At 39.0% G+C, this 22,205-nt stretch overlaps 1 protein-coding gene across 2 annotated transcripts in view; it reads right to left on the reverse strand.

Moving 5' to 3' along the window:
* CTNND2 (catenin delta 2) overlaps positions 1 to 22,205 on the reverse strand; it is a gene marked incomplete at its 5' end in the record, with an annotated part of 962,722 nt that overhangs the window by 437,841 nt on the left and 502,676 nt on the right. For both annotated transcript variants that reach the window (XM_081231805.1, XM_081231804.1), the window contains one exon: positions 6,291 to 6,463. In XM_081231805.1, coding sequence (XP_081087931.1) covers positions 6,291 to 6,463 — 173 coding nt within the window. The remainder of the gene's footprint in view (positions 1 to 6,290; positions 6,464 to 22,205) is intronic.

A 22,205-nucleotide genomic window follows, 5' to 3' on the forward strand; every position in this document is an offset into this window, starting at 1 on the left:
TCAAAAAGAAATGGCAATTTGCTTCTCGAAAAGCTGACTGCTTTTTTAGTGTATCTACCACTGTTCAAGCTTTATTTTAGTAAACTATCATACAATTCTTAATTTCCTGCAGTAAGCAGGCATTTCCTAGGATTATGAATGCACACAAGGCTCACTTCAGCTCTGCTGGACATGAAAGTGGTTTTAAAATCTTTCGGTTCCTGTACTTCTTTGCCAGTCTTCTGTGTACAGGTGTATACTTCCCTATTTCTTGCTTATTTTGTTTCTTTGAGGAAGGAAACACTTGATAAGACTACTTTGTGTTTGGCCATGAGGAGGAATCAACATTTTTAGAGGGACTCTTCTGGGCCAGAAGTTTTATGTTCGGCATTTCGTATAATGCACAGGAAATTGGATGTGAGTGGAAGCAGGCAAAACCTGGAGAAGACCCAACTTCTGCACCCATCCATAGCCTTTGCAGTATGAGCATCAAGAAGAAGGCTGCGGGACTTCCCTGGTGGCACAGTGGTTAAGAATCCGCCTGCCAATGCAGGGGACACGGTTTCGATCCCTGGTCCGGGAAGATCCCACATGCCACGGAGCAACTAAGCCCGTGTGCCACAACTACTGAGCCTGCACTCTGGGGCTCATGAGCCACAACTACTGAGCCCACATGCCACAACTACTGAAGCCCACGCGCCTAGAGCCCATGCCCCACAACAAGAGAAGCCACCACAATGAGAAGGCCACACACCACAGCAAAGAGTAGCCCCCACTCACCACAACCAGAGAAAGCCCACGTTCAGTGAAGACCCAATGCAGCCAAAAATAAAATAAATAAAATAAAATAAATAAATTTATTTTAAAAAATAATAATAAAAAAAGAAAAGAAGAAGTCTGCGGTTTGAGGAACGTGATGAATATTTGGTGAACCCTGGGCCAGTCACTCAAGATATGGAGATTAATTTTGTATGGTTTCCTCTCTTGCGGCAAGGCCATCTGATAGGAAGAGATAGACTTATATGCAACTAACTATAGGATGTTATACATGAAATGACAAAATGATGCTTTCAACACATAAGTCGCGCCACGTCGTGCCTCTGCTCAAAATTCTCTGCCACCTCCTCTTTCCATTTCCAGTAAAGGACAAGGTCATCATGATGATCAGCTGATGGCCAACTTGGCTTCCCATCTACTTGCAAACTCCTGCTCCCCTCTCTGGCCACCTGGGCCTCCTTGCTGTCCTGTCAACATGCCAGGTCACCTCATCCATGAGCCTCTGCCTTTGCTGTCCCCCCGACAGCCACACAGCTTCCCTCTCTTCTCCTTCTTGTCTTTGCCCCAAACTTGGGGCAAAGGCCCCATATGCCACACCCCATCCTGGACTCTGGAGGCTGCTCATTCTAGTCTGCATTCCTTCCTTCCTTACAGAATTCATCACCTTCTAACAAACTATGCAACTTAGTTATTCTCTGTGCTGATTTTCTGAATTCCCATTGCTGCTACTAGAATATCAGTTCCTTGAGGACAGGGATCATGTCTGTTCTCTTTACTTCTCCAGCCCAAGCACATATAATAGCTCATGGCATACAGTAAGCACACATAACATCTTGAAGGCATTAAAGAATAGCCCAGAGATATATAAATGCAACTGGAAAAGCAGCTCTGTTTTGACTGGGGCACCTCACAGGAGCCACACAAAGCCCAAGGCTGACTCAGAGGAGGAAGAGCGGGATGGAGGGGTAGTCTACACACAGCCTGTTTAGAGGCTGGGCTGGGGAGCTTGCAGGGTGGCTGAGCAGAGCGCTGGGGTGGGGCAACGAATAGCTATGAATCAGCTCACGTCACTTTCTGGAAAGGCCTTGGGGTCTGATGGGAAGGATTTTACGCTCTCTCTCTCCTCCAGCCCAGTCCCGTGAACTCATCTTAGAGTCTGAAGAGAATGACTTTCAAGGATTTTAGTATTTTGTGACAATTTTGTGACTCACAGTTCTTTCAGACTGACATGGTAGGGAAAAGCAGGCTATGCAGCAGGGCCTGGAGTACAGCCTGGTGATGACCACCCAACAAACATTTATTATGCTGAATAAATGAGCATGTGTTAAAAATTGAAAGAATCTTTGAACATGATATTCCTTTGAAATTATATTCTGACATGAGTTATGAGCCAGATAGAAAACCATTTGCTTTACTTCAGAATCACACATTTTTTTTAGGCCAAAAAAAAAAGTGTTTTTGTGTTACTTGATTATTGACCTTATTAACCTGGTCTGGCATCTGTGAGCCATTATTTGAACTTTACTCGCCCTTTTGGCACTTTATGACGATAGGATATTCTAAAAATCACTCTAGCCTGGAAGGAATGAGCCATTTAGAACATTGAAAAGAATGTGTCACAGGGCTGTGCAAAACCACTGGAAGAGAGGGATTCTTAGGATAATCTGAACAAAGGAGATGTTACGGGAATGGGATGTAGCCTCCCTACTTTCAATGGTATAACACTAAATGCTGAGTAAAAATACTGATTTACTAGTTCAGCATTTCTCCGATATGATTTTGAAGTCACAATAAAGCACGCCTTTCACACTACAGCATATTGAAGCTGGAAGTGAATCATGGTACCAGATCCGCCACTTTGCTAAAATAAACAGGATTCAACTCTCCACCAGCAGCCTCACTCCTGCTACTGAAGTGGATTAGAATAACCCCCTGGGGTTTCCCTGGTGGCGCAGTGGTTGAGAGTCCGCCTGCCGATGCAGGGGACACAGGTTCGTGCTCCAGTCCGGGAAGATCCCACATGCCGCGGAGCGGTTGGGCCCGTGAGCCATGGCCGCTGAGCCTGCACGTCCAGAGCCTGTGCTCCGCAATGGGAGAGGCCACAACAGTGAGAGGCCCGTGTACCAGAAAAAAAAAAAAAAAGAATAACCTCCTGGTTTGAATATTCAGACTTCAACCACCCACCTGTCAAGTAAATGAGTGTAGGCCAGTAACCTTTGGCTCAAACTGAAGTTATCACCTTGAACATGCACATTTATAGATGCCTTCAAATATAGAGCTTTGATATCTTTACAAACAAGTTTTCTGATTAAACTTTAAGGCAGACTTTTAATGTGAGGCCCAATCTGTCCTTTGACCTTCCACTGTTTCACTTCCATGGCGACTGGCGGATGACAGAAATAACTCCAGCAACATGGAAGTAGATCAATCACCATATTGTTTGCCCACATGTATAGGGTCAAGCTGTAGATGTATTTAATTGAAACAGTCAACATATAAAAGGAAACCTACGAAACACTCTTTTGAAATTAGACTTCAATTCAGTCAAGAATCTGTCCCCATTCTTACTACTGCTGCCTTAAAATGGTACAACTTCTCTAAATGTGTTGAGTTTTAGTTTTTGCATCTTTAAAATGTAAATGTTAGGACAGCCCTGTTGTGGGGATTAAATAAGAGGATGTATGTAAAACAGATTACATCCAGGACTCAATAAATGGTAACGATTAATTTTATAAAATTTTATAAATAAGAAAGCTTTGATTTAACAGTTAGTCCTGTGTGTGAATTGAGCTTATAAGATGCTCACAAATCAAGTTGATAATTAACTGATTTTTTTTATTTTGATACTGATAGTTCCATTTTCCATGATGCTCAGCTATGGGAAATCTGATGTTTTTTTTCATTTGACTTAATGTTTTCAACTCAAATTATAGGGGTCTTAGATATTTATGAGGAAAAGCCAAGGATGAGTATTAAATGAGTTCAAGATAAAAATAAAAGAAAGGCAGAAATTTATTGTTTTACTAGCTACATGTCTTAGAAGTTCTAGAAAACTGGTAAAAGCTAAATTCATACCTTCCATAGGTTCATTTGAGTATACAATATTCCTTATTTCTGAATATTTCTGGCCCCTTGGACCTAGAAGTGTGGACAGATAGAAGGGTAAAAAAAGGGCTGTAATCCACTTGTTTGCTTCCAAAGGATTCAAAATTACATATATTCCACCATGATCACTGTATCACTGTCAAAGAGAGTCAGTATAGATGGGAAGATGAAAAATAGTTCCTTTCGAGAATGGGATGCTTTTGAGAGAAAACAAAAACAAAAACAAAAACTATTCCTAGAGAAAAAATATCCTATAGCTTCCATTTCATCTTTTAATAAAACAAAATGAGATTTAAAAAATCTAACAACGTTTGCTATGCTAATAACATCATTCAGTATTTCAAACATTATATAATGTTCTTACGTAAGCAAATAATAAGGACTATTTTGTGTATATGATAAATGCACGTATATCAAATAATTTTTTCTAATTAATTAAAAAACACTTGTTTTACACATTCCCTCTTGTGTCCTAAAACATTTCTGTAAGGGAGGTAGAACAGACCAGTGCTTTGAAAGAGCAGTGATCCAGGAGCTGGGAAATAGCACAACTCCAGGGCTAGTCTGTGTGCGTGGACCTGGACTCAGTGACTTCGAGGTCCTTCCCTTCCCAAGCACCATACACCTCCAGTTCTCCATCTAAAGTGGGCGCACCCTCTGAACCAGGTCATGCACTAGACCATCACGGGGGGATGGGTCCATCTCAGTGGGATGTTTTATTTACCATCTCCTTTTATTCATATAACCTTGGCATCACAAGAAGGTAAAAGTTACAAAGCCACTGATGGATCAGGGTTTTACCTGAAACAGACAATCAAGTTTTTAATAGATAGCTGGGACAATCATTTAACTTTAATAGTTGAAATGTACTGAGACTTTTCAGCTTATGCTTCATTTATGTTCATAACACCTATGAAAAGCATCTCACGATGACCGTACGATGCCATTTAAAAAAAATAAATGTATTTATTTTTGGCTGAGTTGGGTCTTTGTTGCTGCACGTGGGCTTTCTCTAGTTGCACTGAGCCTGGGCCACCCTTGGTTGCGGTGCGCGGGCTTCTCATTGCGGTGGCTTCTCTTATTGCAGAGCACGGGCTCTAGGCACATGGGCTCAGTAGTTGTGGCATGCGGGCTCAGTAGTTGTGGCTCATGGGCTTAGCCGCTCTGAGGCATGTGGGATCTTCCCAGACCAGAACTTGAACCCGTGTCCCCTGCATTGGCAGGCGGACTCTCAACCACTGCGCCACCAGGGAATGCATGATGCCATTCTAACTCTCCCTGTCTCCTCTCTGTCTGCAGACATTTCTTGGGGGCCATGTGAATGGCTAGGGGCTAGTGATAAAAGATGAAAATGGCCCTGCCCTCAGGTAGCTTTTAGTTTAGTTGGAAAGACATATGGATGCATAATAACCATAACTTGGTGACAGAGATGAGTTTTGTTGTTACAGTAGCCTGGGGTAGGTAGTGGGCCTGGGGAAGTGTTTCTGGCCTAGAGGCACTGCCCAATAAATGCAGAAAGGATGAAATTAAGCTCTTCAGTTTAAGGAGTGCTCTTGGGGTTGTGGGTTCTTCATTCCAGGAATGAATGCACAGAGATTAAAAGGTCTCTGGCCTTTTTATACTGAAAATAAGTATAAAATAGCTTAAAACAAGATAGGCCTCCAATAGATTAATTCTGGAGGGTTGATTGAATATAGCCTGAACCCCAAAATTATCAACACTGAAGTATTAAGTGGTACACACACACACACACAACACACACATTACAACATTTACATGTTTTTGAAAAAAAAATTGAGGTTGGTAGCCACTTTTTACCAAGAGCTGATTTTAACTGCAGCTAATAAATGTGTACATTGAAACTATAAGAACAAGTACGTATCTTAAAGAAACAACTAAGGGCACATTTCAAAATCAAACTTGACAAAGTGTAGCTATTCCTACCCTAATCACAATTATCTTCAGAACAGTTCTGTATATGTGTTGATGCATTTATACTGTGTTCCTTTATACGATTAACCCCAAAGAGTAATTTCATGCTTTTTTTTTTTTTTTACGGAGAGAAAATGTGTTCCAGGTGCCCTTACAAACTCAGTATATATGTCATATTTATATCACATATCAACATGGAAACAGGAACTAGGCACACATTTGTATATTTACATAGGTAAGTATATATAAAGCAGATAGAACACAAGCAATTCACAGACATTCCTGCAGAAGATATGCTTATAATTCCGAGTTACTCTATAATCTTATTGTATTATTCATTTCCTTCACTCACAGCACAGAGGGCATCTCTCCAAAGTTGTAAAGCACTCGTAAAAAAGGCAGGAGGGGACACCATAGCCATTGGACAATGCTGCTTCCTGCCTGGCTCCTTGGAGCCCGAAGTCCAACACAGCAGAGGGCCCCATCCCAGCACGTACCTGGCTGAAACTCTGGCCTGCACCTCGGGCTTGTGCGCTGCGAGCAGGGAGCTGCGATGGGGCTGTCTCACCCAGGGCCAAGGTCTGGTTGCTATGGTAGCTGGCTGGATACTGGAAGGACCCTTCAGGTTTGGAATTGAGCTGGAGTGCACTCTGGGAGAGCAGGCTGGGCCCTGCATTGAAAGTCATTTAGAGCAGTAAGTGACAGCTTCAGTGAAGCAGAAATGACATGTATTATTTATTGAAGAGTAGCCTAGAATTATAACATGCACATGATTCCAGCCATCTATGCTTTGAATTCTGAGAACTAAAATGACTGTATAATTCGACTCCAGGTCTTAAGTGGGATTTTTTTTTTCTTTTGGTGGTTTAAAAGTTCTCCAAAGAGTGGATTATTTTTTCAAATGATCTCATCCTGACCTACATAAAGACATTTCTAAGAAGACAAATTAGTTAATCAAGCAGTTGTTTTTATATCAGACAATATCGGAAACATTTGAAATAACTGAAAGGTCTACCTATTGATACGTGTTAATTGCGTTTATATAATTATATCTCCTACTTAATTATCAGGATGCTAAAACACTCCAAACCTTCCAATCAGTAACACATTCTATTGTATAAATAGTGATGTAATACCTCAATGCCTGAAGGGTAGACAGTGTGTAAAATATTAATGGCTCTCATACAATGTAGAATTCACCCTGATCTCACATGATCTCTGATGGCTAGTTACCTTTGCCATCACAGCAATGCACAGTAGGAGAACAAAGAGGAGATACAGTGTTTAAATCGGTGCTGCTAACCTGGATGATACTACAAGTGGTGGAGAAAGGAGTCCTTGGCCTCATTATTTAATCATACTTTGTATGAGAAAATGTGGTTTATTTTCTTACTTCCTTTTTAGATGGGATCTTTGCCACAGTTTGCCCATTTCCTTTGTAAGCAAATTTTCTTTAATCAAATTTCATACTCACTTTGGGAATGAAAAGAAGTATAGAAGAGTGTAAGTATACTCCTATTTTCTACTGTGTGTGTTTGAGAGGGGACTGGGATAAGTGGAGTGAGTTGGGTGGGGGAGGGAGGACGTGGCATCACAACTTTTCTCATGTTATCTTTTTTTTTTTCTTTTTTTTTTTCAGTACGCGGGCCTCTCAGTGTTGTGGCCTCTCCCATTGCGGAGCACAGGCTCTGGACGCACAGGCTCAGCGGCCATGGCTCACGGGCCCAGCCGCTCCGTGGCATGTGGGATCTTCCCAGACCGGGGCACGAACCCACGTCCCCTGCATCGGCAGGTGGACTCTCAACCACTGCATCACCAGAGAAGCCCTCATGTTATCTTAACCATAGTACAAAGTCACTTCCTTTTTGACGGAGGATAATTATATACACATGGATTATGGTATAATCATTATCCCATCCTTAATCTGCCTCCTTGGCTGTTTTAGACAATAGTATAATTTCTAATAAGTGTAAACAAACTTCAAGTTCCTTACTTCTTTCTTTCTAAGGACAGAACATGGCTTTTTATTTCAAATGAGATTGCAGATTTGACATGACATAGGCCATTTTTTTTGCGGGAACATAATATGTCTTCTCTTAATAAGCATAGGTTCACATAATCTTTGCCTTCAAGACCTTACCCTTCCCTCTAATTCCCTGATGGAACGTCTAAACAATGCAAAAATAGTTTTTCATCATCAGATATTGGATAATAAGTCAATTAGCTAAAACAGATAAGACTTGGTATTTCGGAATCTATATGGTTTCTGGAAAAAAAGTCAAGCAAGGAAATAAAACCATTCCCATCCAGTCCCAATTTCATCATGAAGGGCATTACAAAAGTACGGTTGTAATCTTTTTTCTTGCAATTTAGAAAACAGAGTCCCAAGAAAATAGTATATACCAGATGGTGAAGTTTGCGATAGCTTGCAAAAAATCATTTAATCCACACTAATGGTATAATAGGGCTAATCACCAGAATATAATGCATCTATGGGGAGTGCATTCAGAGTTTCATTCTGGATGCCAAGAACAGATTTTCCCCACGGCTGCTGTTGAAGCTGTCAGGCATGGAGACGGAGTCAAGGGGTGGTCTCTGATGCCCAGGCCATGGGCAGGCTGAGATGTGGGACAGCCTCTGGAAGGGAAGAGGGACCAATGATGGGGCACAGGCAGATGGGAACTGATTGCAAAGTGGAGGAGGATGAGGTAGGTACTGGGACGACAGTGATGAACTGTAGCCAAGGGCTTTCCCCCTGGTCCCTACCCTCCTGAAGGTCACAGCTCAATGGAGGGGAGGGAGTCACAGCAGAATAAGAGAGGGCCTTTAAGGTTAGTGGTCAGCATTCTACCTACCAATGGACAGCTTCCCACTGAGACTTCTTTGGCTATTTCTTTCAGGACAGTCCACCCTGACACAATGGCTTGCACTGGCCATGTCCCCTCCTCCACGATAATGCATCTCCAGGGTAATGAAAGTTGAAACAGATACAATAGTGCAAAGACTTTTGGAGATGTCAATAAAATGGAAAAAAAATCTTTAGTGTCATATAAATAATTTAACAATCTATAAAGCAAAAACATTGCATGTCCTGGTTATTTGCTTTTTTAAAGAGATGATGTGACTTTGCTCTGATGAACTTGCATATGTAGCTAGCAAGTCAAAGTGGTCAATTCTGAATAGATTCATAAAATAGTCTCTAGAAACCTACATATGCTCTCCAGGCAGGATCTAAAGGTGGCACTTGAGAGTCCCGTTTTTGTTTTTTTTTTAACATCTTTATTGGAGTAAAATTGCTTTACAATGGTGTGTTAGTTCCTGCTCTATAGCAAAGTGAATCAGTTATACATATACATATATCTCCATATCTCCTCCCTCTTGCATCTCCCTCCCACCCTCCCTATCCCACCCCTCTAGATGGTCACAAAGCACCAAGCTGATCTCCCTGTGCTACGCGGCTGCTTCCCACTAGCTATCTATCTTACATTTGGTAGTGTATATATGTCCATGCCACTCTCTCACTTCGTCCCAGCTTACCCTTCCCCCTCCCCATATCCTCACGTCCATTCTCTATGTCTGCGTCTTTATTCCTGTCCTGCCCCTATGTTTTTCAGAACCATTTTTTTTTTTTAGATTCCATATATATGTGTTGGCATACAGTATTTGTCTTTCTCTTTCTGACTTACTTCACTCTGTATGACAGTCTCTAGGTCCATCCACCTCACTACAAATAGACAGTCCCATTTTGAAGCAATTTCAATCAAAAATATGATTTATGTGCTCCTGAAATATGCAACATGAAATAATCAAATCTGTGCATCTTTTGTAGAATCAGTCGTGTATTTGATCAATACTCCATGAAAACAAACCAAGATTCTCTGTCTCATTACTTTGTTCACACATGTCAAGCACAGAACCAAGATGTACTTTGACAAAGGTAATTGTGACAATAAGCAATATATCGTAATATTACAACCCTGACATAGCACCTGGCAAGGACAAAGCAGTCAGAACAATAGCCAAAACACCACATGCATTTTAGAATGATTTTCCCATTGCTTACTAGGTTTCAAATGAATGGCCATTATTCACTCCAATTTTAGAGAGGACAGATATACAAGAATATGAAAAAGGTTAAAATTACAGGACAATTCTTAATTAGTTTATAATAAAAGTAAAATTTACATGTAACTAACTCTTGATTAGCTTTATTAACATTACTGTGCATTGGGGTAGAAAGTACAATTCTCCAGAGATTTCAAAAACATTTATAGTTTTGGGCTTTAAATGATGATGATTATTATTTTTTTTTCCTCAAGAATTTAGGACATTCCATCAAGTCTTGTTTGGGCTAGAGGTAAAATTAGGCTGTATTGCTGAGGTCATGAAGTATATCCACCACTGGGGGATGGGGACAATGTGAGAGGATTTCTTGGGATGCTCGGTGGGGACAGGAAGAGACTGGGATTTAAAATTCCACCTAGGGAAATGGAATGTTGCCTTTAGTGTAATTTTTTTTTTTTTTTTTTTGCGGTACGCGGGCCTCTCACTGTTGTGGCCTCTCCCGTTGAGGAGCACAGGCTCCGGACGCGCAGGCTCAGCGGCCATGGCTCATGGGCCCAGCCACTCGGCGGCATGTGGGATCTTCCCGGACCGGGGCACGAACCCGTGTCCCCTTCATCGGCAGGTGGACTCTCAACCACTGCGCCACTAGGGAAGCCCTGCCTTTAGTGTAATTAATTGCTCCAGAAGAAACTTCAACTATGAGCAACAGGTGATCACTATGTCCTATTAGGTCACCTAAAGCAGAAGGCACCCTCTCGCACGTATGCTTCCAGGACATTGACCTAAGAGGTCACAGGTGAATTCTTTGACCTTTTTGGACCTTCTCCATCTTGGGACTGTCCTCAAAGATAAGCCCAGGGGTCCTATTCAAAATATCTCAGCCCTGAGGGCTAGGAAGGAGAGGGGAAACTGCTTACTGATGAATTGATAAAAGTCAAAAGAGTATGTGCCCCTCATCTGCTCAAGACACACTAGTTCAGGGACTTCCCTGGTGGTCCAGTGGTTAAAGACTCCACGTTTCCAAGGCAGGGGGCACTGGTTCGATCCCTGGTCGGGGAATTAAGATCCCACACTCTGCATGGTGCGGACAAAAAAAAAAAAAAAAAAGACACACTAGTTCCAAATGGACAGAGGGGAGAAATTCCAAAGGAACTACAGAGTTGAGGGACATGGGACCCGCCATTGATCCTAGGAGAGCATCTTAGTGTCATACCAATATCTTAATATGTCTTCAAATATCAATATATGAACTGACTAAAGACCACCTAGCAACCGGTGGAAAAAAATGCCCTTGTATCTTTGTCATTATTCTGAGAAGTGTAAACAGGGGTGTGGAGAAGTTAAGCGGTCAGCCAGTGTCATACACTCCATAAAATGAAGATGAGACCCTGTTCTTGTCTTCCACCTTCAGCTCTGGGAGTTGTGGTTGGTTAACATCAAAGCATATTGAAGTCATATACACACATCAACATTTTAAGGTTGAAAAATTCTTTCATCAGTTTATTTGCAGGAGAGATCTTCATGCCTCAGATTGTGGTACTGCTTCCCCAAAAAACCTCTCCTTAGAGATTCCACGTGTTGGCTGGAGGAAGTCTGCTGTCCTCCAGGAGTGGGGCAGAAGTCAACCTCAGCAGATGGAAAGGCTGAAGTGTTCATTTCTTGCATAAAAATTCAGACCCATTTATAGGTTGTATTAACATATACTAAAACATATAGTCAGTCTCTCCTTAAATTAACTAGATAGTTTAGAGTTTTCCTGATTATGTGCACTCATTATCTTTACACGGATTTAAAAAGACTTCATTTGGAATTGCTTATTCTAGTCTCCTTTAGCTAAATATTGGTCCCAGAAAACTGTAAACCTTAATTAAATTACATACTTTGCAATAAAAAAGAAAAGGCCAGAGGTGTACAAAGTGGCATTCCCAAGTCATTATTTGGGTCACAATCATGCCAGTTGGAGCAGGTGTGTGTTGGAAAAAAATCCAGGACTGGAACTCAGCAGACCTGGTGGACTCTAGTCCATTTCCATGTTTATGAAAGCATAGATGATGCCGATGATGATGATGAGGAGGAGGAGGAAGAAGAAGAAGAAGATGATGATGATGATGAAGATGAAGATGAGGATGAAGAAGAAGAAGAAGATGATGATGAAGATGATGATGAAGAAGAAGATGATGATGATGAAAATGATGATGAGGATATCAATACCTGCTCACATTTCCTGAGTGCTAAGTTCCAGGAACTGTCCTGAGCAGTTTACATCTATTAACCCCTGGAAGCTTAACAAGATCCCAATAAACGTGCTGTTATCCCCCTTTATGATGGCAGAGCTGAAGGTCCCAGTGACTGAGACCACACACACTGATGCCTAGTGCAAGCAAGGCAGTCTGGTTTCAGAGTGTGTGTTCTTTCCACGCTTCATTATTTGTTCTCTAAAATTTTAATATCTACAAATTTGAGTACCTAATGAGATAATGGATGTGAAAGTGCTCGGAAAAATATAAACTGCTATACAAATGTCAGTTATTAGTATTATTATCTAATTACTGAGCCACATGATCTGAGAATAAAACCCTGATTGGAATTTGTCCTGAAAACCTTATTATAGTACTGTCCCATATATCAGTGTTTTCTTTCAACAGCCTGTGAGCTTTCATTCTGCAAAGGAGACATACAAGGCATAGATCATTAAAATGGCTTGAAATTAAAACCAAAACAAATAAAACCTAGTGTCAGAGCCAAGAGATGGGGAAGAGAAAGTTCTCTCTTAGCCTGAAATTCCCGTCTTTATCAACCTCAAAACATTCTCAAACTTCAAGTGTTCTTTAAATGTCACCTCCTTCATGCAGCCTGCCCTGATGCCTGATTGCCCCAGGGAAATTAACCCTACCCCCTTCATGCTACCTTAACACTCTGCATAGACCAGACTCTGAGAAATTTCAAGAGATATGTGTACAGTATTACACAGAAGGAGAGTAATAGGATAAAAACAGGGAGTCTGAACATTTATGTGAAAGGAGCAGGACTCTGGGATTGGATACTTGGAGACACTAGAGGCCAGGGATTTCCTGGAGTGCAGAGAAAGGAAACCAGTAATAATGGAGGAAACATGAACTGCGATAGTGGCCACTGTAGGAAGGAAGAGAAAGTGCACATTTAAGAGGCATCCTTTTTAAAAAGCTCATCGGTATTTGGGGACTAAGTAGACAGGAAGGGAAAGACAGCTGAAATGACTGGCCACTCTTCAGCTGATCTCTAGCAGGATCTCGCTGACACTGCACTGGGTGCTGGCGAGATTCCCACAGTGCAGAGTAAGTCCTTCTAGAAAGCCGAGCAGACAAGACAGAACTCTTAGGGTCAGGTGCACACCTTCTGTTTCTACAAGTTTTAAGGTGATTTATTGGCAGTTGCTAATTCTGGTCTGCTTCAGTTGAACATCTGTCCCAGAACTCAGCAAATATTCACTAAAGGAGTGTGAAAAAAGCAAAAACTCCCCTCACGTGTCATTCCAAGGGAAGGATTAGCAAGAGACATATGTTGGGGACCCCGTGTTTTGGGGAAGGACAGGCTTAATCTTAAAATTACAGAATTGTTGGAGATGGTGGGAGTTCACATAGTTAGAAAGGGAGTCTGGGCTTGATTTTAACACTGGCTCTAACAGACCTGACTCTCTTTCTAGATCTTAAAAAATTTCCAAGATCAAAGCTTGGTTATATGTTAGTGAAATTTTAGGACAGAGATGTAATTATCCAAGTCATCAGTGGTGGAAGCTGAAGCCTCCAGAACAAGACAAGGTCTTTAAGTGGTAACTAAGATATCAATTTAATTCCGAGGGATTATTTTACCATCAAAAGAGTTATTGACAAGAATGCACTGAAATAAACAGTTATGAGATCTAGGCAATGTCTCACATAGGCGCTCAATTAATGTTTTGTTAGGTTGTTAATTCAGGATAATCAGGAATAATAAACACGCACGTTGAGACAGACAAATTCAGGATTGAATAAGTGACAAAGGCAGCTTTGTTTAGATTTCTGTTTGTCAGGAAGTTTAGAAACATTCTTTACTTACTCTTAGGTTAAACTGACTCTTTCAAAATAATATAAAATCTTATCTTTACGTAGACCATGACAAATAAAGTCAATAATATTCACACACATCGATAACCGTCAGAGAATTTGCATTCATTTCCACCCTCTTGTTATCCAATCTTTGTGGAAGGCTAAGAATAATTTGAAGGTTAAGTATTATTTTATTTTAAATGAGAATAAAATCTTAGAGCAGCAACACATAAAAAGAAAGGGGAAATCTTTTAGTGGAAAATGTTGAGTAAGAAGAAAGGAAATAGCTAGTGGAAATTATATATATATATATATATACGTGTGTGTATATATATACACACACAAAAGGGCTATTATAAATTCTAAAATCAATGAGAAAAATTGTCAATTATTTGTAAGGTGATTGAACTGATTTAAATCAAGCTTAAAGCACTTTAGTCATGTCATATCTTTAGTCATAACTCTACAGCGTAAAAGTACTGACTTTTGCTTAAACTGCACTATTAATCATTTTCATTCATAGCAGCAGTTTCTTCTTTATGGGCTTTGGATGAACTTGCCAATTTACAAACCCACTTGGAACAAGAGGTAGTTAGAAGTGATAAACTAGTTGTTTTCTCCTGATCTTCACTAGTAACTTGAAAAGATCACAGGTAGGAGTTTCACTAACCTAAAATCTACCATCCCTAAAATTAACTGAAGGCAAAAGCTTGAGTGGCCCATTTATGTAAGAAATCTCAGGGCTGATGTGGTTGTTCTATAGGCAGATGTGTTCTTAAACTTGATTTCTAAGTCTCTTTCTTCAGAATATCAGTTTCATCTGGTCAGCTCCTTTCAATGTATAATGCTTTACTAAAAGTGAGAACTTTAATGGTCCCAAGAATACAGAAGTACTCATTCAGCTTTTAAACTGATTTAGATTCAATCAATGCTACTGGCCTAACTAGTCTGCTTTTTCAAGTTTGACTACTGTATGTGAAATAACCAAAGATGGGTAAAGCTTTCACACTAAATACAATAACTTAGTTTCTTTACATCTGTAAACAATGAAGGGAAATAAGCAAAATGACATTTATCACAAAAAATAAACTTCAAATATAAAACTTTCATTTAAAATGTACAGCTCAAGAATTTTACTGTGCATGGGATTTTTACATAATGTTATATTCAGAGAATGGTATTTTTATAGCTTGCTCTAGTCCCCAACTATTTCCTTGAACAGTTTTGTCTTTGGATTATTTACTATTTAAAAAAATTAATGTAGCACAAAATGAGGAAAAGCATTACATATATTTCTTTATAAATTAACAGTCTAAAGATAATAGATTCATATTTCTCACTATTAATAACTGCAAAAAGAAATAGAAAATTAATACAAATCAGTATAGGAGAAAACAAGATTTAAAAGCCAAATTCTGAAAACATTACAATGTATTTATGGAATTACACTAGCTTCAAGAACCAGTTTTTGATTTGCTACAAATCACAGACTTCTCCCTAGATGCCTGCACGGTTTGCTCACACATTTATTCAGGTCCCTGATCAAGTATCTTCTCACAAAGGATGACTTCCTGGCCCTTTGATCATTCTCTCAAAACTAGAGTAGTTTTGGGACTTCCCTGGCGGTCCAGTGGTTAAGATGGCGCTTCCACTGCAGGGGGTACGGGTTCAATCCCTGGTTGGGGAACTCAGACCCCACATGCTCCAAAGGGCTTTAATTTACCACGAGTCACACAGAATACCATTTACGATACTAAAACTGGGAAGTGTTTAAAAGAGAAGGGGCTGCGTCACACACTTTCCATGAGCCGTCAGAGCGATGATGCTATCAAGTGCCACGTAGCATCCAGGAAGCTTCACTGAACGCTCATCATGTGTGGTTCTCATTCTATTTTTGTTGTTGTTTATTTTATTGAAGTATAGTTGGTTTACAGTGTTGTATGAATTTCTGCTCTACAGCAAAGTGATTCATTTATACATATATATACGTTCTTTTTCACATTCTTTTTCATTATGGTTTATCACAGGATAATGAATACAGTTCCCTGTGCTACACAGTAGGACCCTGTTGTTTATCCATCCTATATATATCATAGTTTGTATCTGCTAACCCCAAACTCCCAATCCATCCCTCTCCCACCGCCCCCCCCAACCTTGGCAACCACAAGTCTGTTCTCTATGTGACTCTCATTCTCACTCTCTCTCTCATTGTCTGAGAATGAGCATGGAAAGGCAAAGAGCATCATGGGATTACTGTGAAAATGGGTGCCTTTGCAGCCCCCCTTGAAAGGTTCTCAAGGACCCCCAGGAATCCCAAGTGCACTCTGGGAAACACTGCCCTACTCTACCCCCCACTGGCTTTGTCATTGCTGGAGGCAACTACCTACCTGACTTTATAGTATTTAGAGTGGTTGATTTCAGCCTTTTTTGCCTAGAATGGAAATGCCACAAGGGCAGAGGTTCTCTGTTCTACTGTTAATAAGTGCTTAATATAGACGTTTAAAAAAAGAATGTAACACCTACCTGTGCCTATAGTGATACAATAAAAAGCCAGTATGTTAAGATTTGATTTTATCAGTTGCTGTTGAAGTGACTTATTGCTTGATCAGTGGCAGTTTTAATATTTAAAATTCTGGGGGAATCCTATATGACATCTCCATAAGGTATTACCAGGAGACCCCTCCCTCCACTGTGCCCCGGGGAAAAGTCTGCTTAATCTGACTTTCTAACCAGCGCTTTCTGCCTCTTTACTTTTCCTCACTTCCACCAGCTTTCATCTGACCCTCATGTTTGTGTGTTGTACACCTAGAGTGCCTTGACAATTTCAAAACCCAATTATATTTTCATTAAAAATTTCCCCAGGCTCTAAACTCTGTGCTTGATTCCAGGAGACCCAGATAACACAGATGAGAATGATGTTTTTAGTGACAAATTTGCATTGTTTTCTCTTGCTTAGGGAATGGATAAGAAGCACTTGGTGTTTTACGTCTTTGCACATCAGTGGTGGAAGCTGAAGCCACAAGAACGAGACAAGGCCTCAATTCCGAGGTCTGCCTCTGAGCTGGTGACCTCTTTGGAGAAGGTATAGCATGCTTCTTAAATGTCCATGTGAAAGAAGGAAATTTAAAAGAAAAAAGTGAACATTAGCTGAAAAACAGGTGGAGATAAAATCTGGAGGGAAAGAAAATGATAGCTCCCTGGAGGATATCACTACAGCCTGTGGGCTACCTGGGTGATTTATCTCACCTTTTGCTCGCACCTTTCACTGCTAACTTCCCATTGGCTCTATAACGCCAAAAGTAGTGGAGGAGGTGGGTGTGCGAGAATTTGGAAAGGAAACAAAAGGACACATGTAGCATCAGACGACTTCAGGCTTGAACCATGACAAACTTCTGCAGAGGAGACTCTCGTGTTTGTATTTCAAAAATTTGGACCAAAGGGCATATGATGAAGTAATTTCACAAGAAATGAACAATTCAAGGATGTACTCAACTAACTTGAATAAATGCATGTCCAGGAAAGGACTTGGGGTCTCCAGAGCCCAAGTGACAGTCATCAACCACTGGTGGGGTGAGGGGAACAGTAGGACTTGAATCCAGGTCTTATGGTTCCAAGGGCAGGATGGGCTTCCTTGAACCCCTACCCAGAGGCTCTCCACCCCATCAGGTCTAACTAAGGACCTGGTTTCCACCATAACAGGTTATCAATATTGTGAGCCACATTATGTATATATTTATTATTTTGGTTATTCTAATTACTATAAAAATCTTATACTCTTAAACCACTTCTGAATCCTTTGTTGTCATGTTGCCAGGAGTTATGAAAATATTCACTTCACAAGGATGTCTCTTACCTTTGTTATTATTACATAAGAATATATGGGATAATATTTTATAGCATTTTAATAACCTGATCTCTCAACAATTTTCTCACCACATAGAATTAATTATATTCACAGTAATTAAATGAAAATGACAGACTGTAAATCAAGAGTAATAATATATTCCCTTCTGTCAAACTACATATGATTATTCTATTTGGATTTTACCTGCTCAGAATGGTAACTTACATGATTGATTCTTGATTCCTTGAATATATTCTGATTTGAGAACTCAATAAGGTAACACTGCTTTCTTTGCCATAATACTCAGAATATCTTAAGTTCCTAAGATTTCCTTCCTACTGAATGCTGGGATTTTCTAAGATATGGTAGAATTTCAATTTGTCCAGCTGCTATAGAAAAATACTTGCTATTTCAAAATATAATAATTAAACAAATTAACAATCTCTATAAACATATAGGCCCTTTTACCCCAAGCTGTCCATTCTCTTTCTGATTTCGACTGACAAATACTTTCATTAATTTTTGGCTGAGATATAATGACCCTTATTTCTGACTTTGTATTTCCAAGGATGCATGGATTAAATATGGTACTTGGTCCATGGCAGTTTAAGTCAAGCTGTATATTATATGAGAAGCTAATGGCCCTGAGCTTCTGTCAATAACTTTTTTTTTTCCAGTAAAGCAGCAGCAATTCTGGTGACTCCATGACACATATTTATTAGAACTGAAATTACACAGCCAGCAGTCACAAAATAGTGGTGGGCGGCAGAGGTTGTACACATGATTTACATACTGTTTATGATAGCACTTTGTAAAAAATGGGAAGTGTTGGAAAACACTGATAACTGTAGGACGCTACGGTCTGTATACTAGAGGAGTTATTGCTTGCCTTAGGGTCAAGAAGATGGGTTTACTGAGATTCAACTTTTACTTTAATCAGATCTTGGAAAGAAAAATAACAAAAGCTTTTAAACAACAAATTCTGTACTATGTGCTTAGGGGCTGAGACTGGTTGCCATTGTAGTAATGTTTCAAGCTGGTTTTAGACTGTATTTCGTGTTGTTTTATTCTCTTTCGGGTTAGGACTAAGACACTGGCTCTCAAGGGCAGCGTGCCAGGTCCAATTTAGCATCAGCTATTTCATGTCTGTTCTAGTTAATGAGTCCATTGATTGAATCATCACACAAACAAGGAATGAGCAGAATCTCATGGGCTTGTGCTAATCATATGAAACATGTCAAAGAGCCATTACATATTATATGCGTTATGTTTATATAAATATAAACACGTATATTGTTCTAGTATTGAGTAGAAGGTTGTGCTGATTATTCTCTTTGTTCCACATATTCATTCTCCACCCTTCTCCCCTCAGAGACTGTTTCACAAGGTCCACTTGGCACTTGGTTTATGATTGGACTTGGCCAGTGAGAGGCACGAGAAGGGCATCAGAAGTTAGAGGAGAGAGAGGCCAGGGTATTTATTTCTCTGCTCCCGCCAGCCTTGCCTCTTGACTCTGCTGGCACTAGTCCCTTGATTTTTCCTTCGGGACTAAGGGTGGCAAGGGTTTCCATCGGTTGCTACCCCCTGAGTATCTCTGCAGGCATTGATTGCTCCCTGAATCTTGCTCACTTCTTTGTAAATCGTCCCCTAATTAAATTCTCTTCAGTTTAACTTTTTTTGAGTAGACTCTATTTCCCATCTGGACCCTGATGCAAATACAAACAGCAATTAGGATTATTAATTTATGATAGTCTAAGTACTTAAAATTAGCAATAATTGACCCCCCAAATGATAGCTGTCTACTCAATATTTTTAAATTAACTTCCTAAACTTTATTCAGTTCGTTCAGTCTCAAACTGACCCTGAAAATGTTAAGAACAAACATTTCATAAGAACACGAATATTCCACATTTCACTGTGGTTCAGATCTTTTGGTATAAAATTTTCAAGTGGCACTTTCATCACCTGTGTTTTTTGTCTGTTGGTTCGTTTTTTTATTTTGCTTTGTTTCTTTTCCTATCTTCAAACAAGGAAGCAGGGCCTTCCAAAAAGAATAACTAACTAAAATCTTAGGAGTTTTTTGGGGCTTCCCTGGTGGCGCAGTGGTTGAGAGTCCGCCTGCCAATGCAGGGGACACGGGTTCGTGCCCCGGTCTGGGAGGATCCCACATGCCGCGGAGCGGTTGGGCCCGTGAGCCATGGCCGTTGGGCCTGCGCGTCCGGAGCCTGTGCTCCGCAACGGGAGAGGCCACAACAGTGAGAGGCCCGCATACAGCAAAAAAAAAAAAAAAAAAAAAAAAATCTTAGGAGTTTTCAAAAAGATAATTCACTACCTAATAACATAAACTAAGTAATATTTCTGAACACCAACTAATTCAGCAGTTAGCAAATATATTTCAAAAAAATCTTACTAGAGTTTTTAAATTTCCCATAATGAAGATACACCTTTTGTAGATAGTGTTTGAAAACATTCTGCAGAAATACAAAAGTGAACACTAAAAGTTCTTTCTACTTCTCCTGGGTGTAGCAGAGTGTCTCAATTCAGAAATCCAGGATTATTAGTTGACTTAAAGTTTCTTTTTTTTAAGTTCATATACTTATCCTTTCTATTATTTTATTGATTTATCTCTTTTAGTATTCATTTATTTATTTCTTCTACTCCTTTTTATATTACTTTATCTCTGCATTGCTTCTAGTATTTCCATCTTCCTAGCTTCTTTTGGTTTATTTAACCCTTTTTAAGGTGTCCCAGTAATGAATAAACAACACTTTACTTTTTCTTTTATTTTTAATAATAAATTATGATTTCCTCTGAGTGCAGTTTTTTACCATACACTTATGTTTTCATTATAAAATGTTGCTATTCTATTTGCTTTGTAAATAGTATGTAGTTATCTCTTTGCTTCTGTTTTGATTCACAGTGGCCAAAAGTGTGTCTCTTAATTTTAATGTGATTATATGATTGCTTAGCATTTTATTATATACTTTTAATTTTACTGAATTATCATCAAAGAATGTGGTCTTCCTATGCTTTTTAATTTTTAGGATTGTCTTTACAGTCCATCAGCTCATCAATTTTTATAAATTTTCCTTGGACATATGTAACAAGTGTTTATTATTATTCAAAAAATGTTTTTAATTTATTTAATGCATTGATTTGTTAATTATTTATTCCAACTTTCTGTGGCCTTTCTCTTTTATTATTCAGTCTGATTCTGAATACTAAAAGAAAAAGTGTTCACAATATTTTTCATCACCTTCTTTCATTTTTAATAATTTTTAATATTCAGGTGCTATTTTGTTTGGCACATACATATTCACCAGATTTTACCACATAATTATAAGTTAAATTATTTTTACTGGATAATTCCTTTTTGACCCTGCTTAGTGCTTCTGCATTAAATTCCACTTCACCTCACACTATTCTTCCCAATCCCACTCCTTGTGTTCATTGTATTTGCTGTCACTACTTTGTCTATTCCTTTAATTTCAACATTTGTTTCATTAATATAAGTGTGTATATTAAACATAACATCACTATTTTATTTTCATTTACTGCAAATTTGAATTATTCTTTTCAGATAATTCAGTGCTTACATATAGTGTTAGATTGATATACTTGATTTATCACTTCTATTTTAATGTGCTTCTTAATTTACTCTTTTCTTCCTTCTTTTTTCTGTACTTTCTATGAATAAAACGTTATCCCCCTCCTAAAATCATAATAAAATATATTTCTCTATTATTCTATAAAAAATAAGATAGCCAATATCACCCTCCCGAGACACAGTATTTTATCTCTGCTTTCCTTACTCTATAATAAAATGAGTACATGTGCCTCAAATATTAATTAAATATAGTTCTAACTATAACTACCCCTACAAAAGAAATATATTTATAGACTTTGAGAAAAAAGAGGTAACAATCTTACATTTTAAAATATAAAATATAGAGAACAAGTATAATACAAATCTTGCATCTTACTTTAGGAGTTTTATTAAGGGGATGCATATGGTTAAAATAAATCTGGATATTCATGATGATGTTACCCTAAGAGTCGTGGTATTATAAAGATCATAGAGAAATGAACTAATATATAAATTAAATGGTTTTGAGATCACTATGCTATCTTACTCTTATATCTTTCTTTTATATGCAAACCTTAATGGGTATTCAAGGAAATTTTATTTTTTTAAATTAAGGAATAAAATGCTCCACTGATTTCTCATGTAGAAATTATCAGGGTAATGTACATTTTAATGATTTAATTTTTAGCTTTTTGTGGGATTTTATTAAAATAGGTCAAGAGAATTTTATAATTTATTAAAATGAGGCTCATTTCAATTCATAGAACTTTGATTTCAAAGCCTCAGCTACTCTGGTTGAAAAATATATAACTAAGTAAAAGAAAGAAATCTTTAAATATTCTATTGAGATTAA

This window comes from Mesoplodon bidens (genome assembly GCF_964165515.1).
Source record: "Mesoplodon bidens genome assembly, chromosome: 4".
Taxonomy (NCBI): domain Eukaryota; kingdom Metazoa; phylum Chordata; class Mammalia; order Artiodactyla; family Ziphiidae; genus Mesoplodon; species Mesoplodon bidens.